The sequence below is a fragment of the Sesamum indicum genome, linkage group LG16 (genome assembly GCF_000512975.1).
Source record: "Sesamum indicum cultivar Zhongzhi No. 13 linkage group LG16, S_indicum_v1.0, whole genome shotgun sequence".
Lineage (NCBI taxonomy): Eukaryota > Viridiplantae > Streptophyta > Magnoliopsida > Lamiales > Pedaliaceae > Sesamum > Sesamum indicum.
The window spans coordinates 4680353-4687194 of NC_026160.1; the positions used below are offsets into that span (position 1 = coordinate 4680353).

At 33.3% G+C, this 6842-nt stretch overlaps 1 protein-coding gene across 1 annotated transcript; it reads right to left on the reverse strand.

Moving 5' to 3' along the window:
* Window positions 1987-6180, reverse strand: LOC105178753 (beta-glucosidase BoGH3B). Its single transcript, XM_011102291.2, has 9 exons — window positions 6057-6180; window positions 4863-5332; window positions 4530-4620; window positions 4302-4447; window positions 3924-4167; window positions 3740-3844; window positions 3454-3636; window positions 2853-3057; window positions 1987-2650 (listed from the first exon to the last, which is right to left on the reverse strand). Exons 2-9 carry the CDS (start codon window positions 5318-5320, stop codon window positions 2148-2150), a joined length of 1935 nt encoding a protein of 644 aa, XP_011100593.1. The 5' UTR covers window positions 5321-5332; window positions 6057-6180; the 3' UTR covers window positions 1987-2147.

Below are 6842 nucleotides of genomic sequence, written 5' to 3' on the forward strand. Positions count from 1 at the left end.
AGTCTAGTTGAAAGGTTAACGTAAAGAGTCACACACAAATCAACGAGAATGGATGAGGAATTAATTGAAAATTAATTCCATAAGTAACTTAGATTACTTATTAATGAGAGGGATCCATTGGATGGAGAAGCCCAATGATAAATTAATGGGATTAATTTATATTAGGTTTCTCTTTATTGTTTAATAAGTTGGACATATTAATTAAGAAGGCTTATTGGGCTCATGTATTTAATTGGGTTAAATATATGATGGTCTAAATTAGGTAGATTTTAATTAAATTGGATTTAATGAAAATTAGTTAGGCCTTGTATTTTATTATTTAATAAAATTAGCCAAACACCCTAATTAAAAGTTGTTGGAAAATTCTACGAAAGAAAATTATTATTTAACAATTATCACTTTTGCAAAGTGTCATGTTAGTGTTTCTTTATTTGGAATAAAGGACTTATTACCTTATGGATTGTAGAATGAATTTAGACACATTCTAGAACATCCATACAAAGTATATATGTGTATATTAGTTATATGGAATAACTAATTAAAATATTACACAACAAAAATAATTTCCTGGAACCTAGAAGCTCTAAGATTCAGCCAACCCCCTCTCTCAACACTTGGTGTGTTTTTTTTTTTTTTTTCCCCAATTTCTTTCTAGCAAATTCAATTGAGGGATCCTATATTCTAATGTGGTATGGACGTATCTTCAGAGGGCTTCTACATTGAAATATCGAATGAGCGGGTGAAATGAAGGAGGTTCGAAGTAATTAAAACAAGAGATAATTCTTGATTTACAATTCTTGTACCTCTTGTTTTAATTTTACTATTAGCTCCATCTAGTTTTATTGTTGTTATTATTAACTGCATCGAACACCCGGAAACTGCAAGGGTACACCCCTTGGAATCATGGTTTTATTATGTTTTGATTTTAATTTACATATTTTATATTACCGATCCGCTTGCGTGTTCTCGGGTCAATCAACTCGCATTTTTTGTTGCTTTCAGACACGTCATATGACTTACCTACACATTTGTACACATTATCCTAGAATATCTCCAGGTGGTTCCGAATAAATCCGTAACAAATGAGTTCGGAAATCTGTAGCCAATTCAAAGGGCTTCCCAATGTTGTATGCGACTCAACAACAAACCCCGTATCTTGCTCTGTATAAGCCTATAAACATAAGGCTTGCGTAATTATTTGGTAACATCAATTCTTCACTCTCAAACTCTCACTTATCCTCTCATTTTTTCTCTCGGCTATCAAGCTATTTTAAGCTTATATTTTGCACTCCGTACAGAAACATATTACTTTATCATCATATTTTGTCATTATTCTCACTTTGGTTCAAATTTCTTTTATTTCTTTTTTAATATGTTACTGACTTGAGCATTGGAGTGATAACCTCTGTTTTGCAAGATTTATTCCCTTTGATTTTAGAATTTTTGTTTAAGATCCTTTGACCTTCGGTTGTGATAAAAAAACTGTTAGCATCAAGCGTTACATTCTATTCTTGGAATAAAAGTTCTGTTTTTTTCAGTGGCAGTTACAACACCAACACAACCGTTCCAAAAATCATAATTAATTTGTAGTGGTAAAAAATTTGTATCGATATTTGTAATGGCCACAGCAAATTACATATTTGAAATGGTCTTGTGACCAGGTTTTAGAACAGTGAGCTTTCACAAAAAGAGAAGTCGTGCCAAATCTTTATAGCAGTTCGAAAAGCCGTTTTAAATTGTAACAGTCAAGTTTTCATAACGGCTTTATGAATACGACTGTGTAAGAACGGATTTTATAACTATTTTGCCGTTCCAAACATACAAATTCTTCTGGCAAAAAATGTGGCCTTAGCAAATATTCCATTCGAAAGTTGCTATAAAGAGCGTGCATATTTCAAAAAAAAAAGTTGCAAATTCCCCATTTTCTTTTGTAGTGTTGTTGTAGTTTGTTTCTTTAACCAATAAATAAAACCAAATTATAGGAGAATAAACAATTTCTTTATCAATTATAACTTCGTTCATATCACACTGAAAACAGTTCGAGAAAATAACATTTCCCAAACTTGACTTGCTAATTATGACATTATTTCAGTAGCTCATAAAATAATACAACCTAGTAACATCCCCTGCTGATCCATAGAAACCGATTAGGTCTCTATCTCCATTGATCCATTAACGGGCTTTGTGGTGAGTCCAAAGCCGAAAGGAAAAAGTGGATCATAGTGCTTATCCCCAACATTCATAGGAAGCTGATCCACAGTCCTGAACCAGGTTCTTGGCAATTTTCCAGTAAATCCATAGTCCCCAAACAGCACGTCAGCTACTCCCTCTCCTTCAGATCCCGGTAGCCATGCAGCCACCAGGGCGTCCAACATCGGAAGATACGGCTCAACCACTAGCGGCCGTCCTGAAATCAACACCACAACACACTTAACTTTGCTGCAGACGTTTATCATTGTACTCAATCCAGGTTCGGGGATCGTGAGATTCAAATTGTCGCCAGCGGATTCAGCGTAGGTGGGCTCTCCCACCACCACAACAGCATATGAATATTTGCTGGCCTTCAATGACATAACGTCCGGATTTTCGCTATAGACAATATCTGTACTGGGATCCACTGTTGCTGAGATTGCATTCAGTATTGTTGTTCCTGAGCATATATATATAGGAAAACATATTCTAAGGACCAATTCAATAAATTAAAAAATGCAAAATTACGTGCATGCATCAACAGCTTTATATAATAACTCTATAAATATAATAGTGCAAGTTTGGCTTAAACTTAATTTAAGTAAGAATTTTAATGGATTATATATAACTTTGGACATATAAATACACAAACATATATATACCGGTTGTGAGGTTGTGTCCATTTTGTCCTTGCCAAGTAATAGTCCAAGCACCACATTGTAGTCCAAGATTGTTGGCATGTGTTCCTGCAACTAAGATTTTGGAGGTCTTTTTGGGAAGTGGAATTAAAGGTTTCTTGGCATCTTTTCCATTCTTTAAGAGCACAAGTGATTTTCTTACAGCCTCTCTTGCCAAATGTCTGTGAGCCTGTTCAAATTGGCAGGACATTACAAGCAAAGAAATTAAAGTGAGTCAATGCACAAGTATGTATATATATTAGGGTAAATTGCAATCTACCTACTTATGTTATGAAAAATAGGTAAATATCCCTCTTATAAATAATAAAATAACAATTTACCCCCTTATATTTTTACAAATATATAACAATTTGCCTCCCTATATTTTTAAAATTGAAGCAATTTAACTCCTTAGACAGGGAGGTAAATTGCTTAATTTTTTAAAATACAGGAAGATAAAAATTGTTATTTGTTTTTTATAGAGGGTAATTTACTTATTTTTAAAATTATAAGAGGGTAAATTGCATTAAATCCGTATATATTGTGATGAATTGAGGAGGTAAGTGGAATATATATACTAGCTAACCTGAGTTCTAATTTCACCAACCAAGCTATAATCAGATAAAGGGTTTTCAAAAAGGCCCAAAGTGATTTTGACTCTCAAAATCCTTTTAACTGCATCGTCGATCCGATTAATTGGAATTAACTTGTTCTTCACATGGGAAGTTATAATCTTTACATATTCTGTAATATTTGGTGGCACCATCACCTGCATAACAAAAAAGAAATTATAATATGTGATATTAGTTTAAATTAAAAGTCTTAGAACCCAAGTTAATTAGTCTTTTAGACCTATATATATATATACTAACCATGTCAATGCCAGCATTAATTGCTCTAAGAAGTGAGGTAGAATAATTGGAACCCGAAGGGTAAGTTATTCTATCCACGCCTTGCCAATCTGATATGACAAATCCCTGAAAAATTAAAGAAAAAAATGAAATTAATAATCTACGAAACTAAATTAATTATAAATAAATATTAGATAGTACATACTTTGAATTTGAGAGTGTTTTTGAGGAAATGGGTGACGAGAGTCTTGTTTGCATGCATCTTCTGTCCGTTCCAACTTGAATAAGAAACCATAATAGTGGAGACACCTTTGATGATGGAATGGAAGTATCCAGGCATATGAATACTCAGCAATCCATGCCAATCTGTTACTGTATTGTTCTCATTTATCCCTTTTGCTGTGCCTCCATCGCCAACAAAGTGTTTTGCACAAGCAGCTACATTATTCCTATATATATACGTTTCAACAAAATAAGAATAATAATAAATTAAAAGAAATGAATAATCACATTAATTTGTGTATGTATATATGCATATAACAATATTTAAAAGACATGCAAGAAATTTAAAAAAAAAACTTACTTTCCAGCTATGTAGGGAACACCTTTTGGTGAATTGGGAGGAATTTCTCCTTGTAGACCATAAATTATGTCTGTCATTTGTTCAACAATTTTGTGGTCTTCGCTGTAACTTTCATAGCATCTACCCCATCTTGGATCTCTACACACCTAAATATACATATATATATATAACATAATTTAATTATATAAAGTATCAAGATATTCATATATTTATAATACATATATATACCGCAATGCATGGTGCAAAGACGTAAGGAATGCCTGTAGCCCTGGTTTCGATGGCTGTCACAGCTCCAATTCTCTTCACAAGCTCTGGATCTCTGCAACATATCAATCCAACAATGTTCTATATTACAAAGAAAAACTAGAGAGAGAGAAAAGAGGAATAACTGATTGATATAACTCAAGACTAGTTTTATTTCATATGTGTCGATAGTTATCTATGAGTCAAAGTCCTTTTTCTTATTTTTTTTTAAAGATTTAATTAAATATTATTAATATTTTTATAATAATTATTATATATATAATAAAGGAAAGATATATATATATATATATATGTGACCTGGTTGCCCCGAGGCCGACATTGTGAGGGAAAACAGTTGCCCTGTAAAGATTGTTATGCCCATGCACAGAATCAGTCGCATAAAGCATAGGTATCCCCAGCCTGTGGGACAACGACCATTTCTGGTAGCCGTTCACCATGTCCACCCACTGCTCCGCCGTGGCACGGTGGTTGCCCCCCGGCGGGCTGTCGGGGGCAGTGATGAGACTGCCTATCGAGTATTCCCTCAGGATCTTGGGGTCTGCCTCCGCCTGCAGCCTATTGATTTGGGCCATCTGCGCGATTTTCTCTTCCAGCGTCATCTGCTTCATCAGGATCTTTATCCGCAAGTTCATCGGCAGTTTCGGGTCCTTGTACCGTGTGTCGATCACCTCTGCCACCGCGGATACCACCACCAGCAGCAGCAGGGCCAGTCCCAGGACTGGGACAGACATTATGAATCTAGACTTGAATGTCATTGACGATCAGTTCTGAGGAAAATGTGATCAGCATGTGAGTACGAGGTTATAAGACAACATGTAATTAATATTTGTCTCTCTCTCTCTCTCTCTTCTCCTCTCTCTAATTCTTTATTTTTATTTTTATTTTTTGATAGGTCTCTCTAGATCTATATATACTTGTAGGTAGTAGAGTACAATGAAACGTGCATGCTAAAATTAATGTGGTTCACATCTGTTTATTGGGAAATTCTAGTACGAATCGAGCTCGATCGGACCTGAACTAATTATATGGCAAGCGCAATACATTTATCGTATGATTGGTGAACGATGTATGAAAAGTAACCAATCATATACCTAGTGTATCCACACTTACTTTGTAATTGATTTGATTCAGTTAAAATTGATACAAACAACAATTTTCCTTATTTATAAGCAATAAGAATTTTCCCAATTTATAAGCAACATAGAAAACAATGTGAAATGAAAGTTGAAACATACGAGCAAAGAATTAAAACGTGTATATAGTATAGTGATGAGGTTTTTATACGTATAACACGAAATCCAACACTAATTTACAAAAGAAGTATTCAGTGGAAGCAATATCGAAATGTATATATATATATATATATATTTCCGTTCATGGATCAAAGAAAGATTGTTGAACAACTCTAATTTTGATGTGTATGTTTTGAGGAAACTAAAGAAGAGAAGTAGTAATTATGGTGGTCTACAATTAAGAAAAACATTAAACGACCTTATGAGTTAGCAGCAGATGAGAGAGATAGAATTGGGAAAGGAGATGAGATTGAGTTGAAAGCTGAATGGAGACGCCACCTATTTATAGTTGTGGGGAACACCCCCTCCTTTCCATTCATGCTCAAATTTGACGTCTTTTTTTTTTTTTTTTAATTTATTATCTTTTTCTAGGGCTTAGGGTTGACCAGATAATTAGAATAATTAATTACACGACTCAGTCCCTTGAAAGTACACAAATATACACCCCTATCTTAAGGGGTATTAACTAATGAAATATACCTCAGAGGATGTTTGAATAAAATTTTGTCCTTAAATAGAGGAAGTATTTATATTCTCAAAAGATGTCTTTTAATTAATTTTGCAAATACTATCAATAGTTATAAAAATATTTAATGCTAAAATTAAAGTCGAGCTAATTAACAAATAAAACTTTCGTTGCTAATTTACATTATTTAATGTATATTTAAATAATTTGTTGCTAAATTTATTAAAAAGTAAATTTCTTATTCTAAATAATATAAATTGGCAACAATAGTTTTACTTGCTAATTAGTTCAATATTATATTTTTTGTTGCTATTAAGGATTTTCATGTAGTGGGGTATATAGAAGATATTTATGCAATTAGATGTAATTGTGTGTCAATATAGTTTATCCTAAGTTTTATGCAGATTAATAAAAGGTTGTGTTAAGTTTATTGTTTAAGGATAATTAAACAAGAATCCGAAAATGAATAAATCTTATAGTCTTGAAATAGGAATTATTTGCTTGAAGCTACACTCTCCC

Bases quoted from the DNA above. Each gene is read 5' to 3' on its own strand.
- LOC105178753 (XM_011102291.2), bottom strand. From the start codon at position 5,320: ATGACATTCAAGTCTAGATTCATAATGTCTGTCCCAGTCCTGGGACTG. The intron at 3,845-3,923 runs GTATGTACTATC...TTAATTTTTCAG, and splicing joins AAAACACTCTCAAATTCAAA to GGATTTGTCATATCAGATTG. The intron at 3,058-3,453 runs GTTAGCTAGTAT...CAATTTGAACAG, and splicing joins TTGGTGAAATTAGAACTCAG to GCTCACAGACATTTGGCAAG.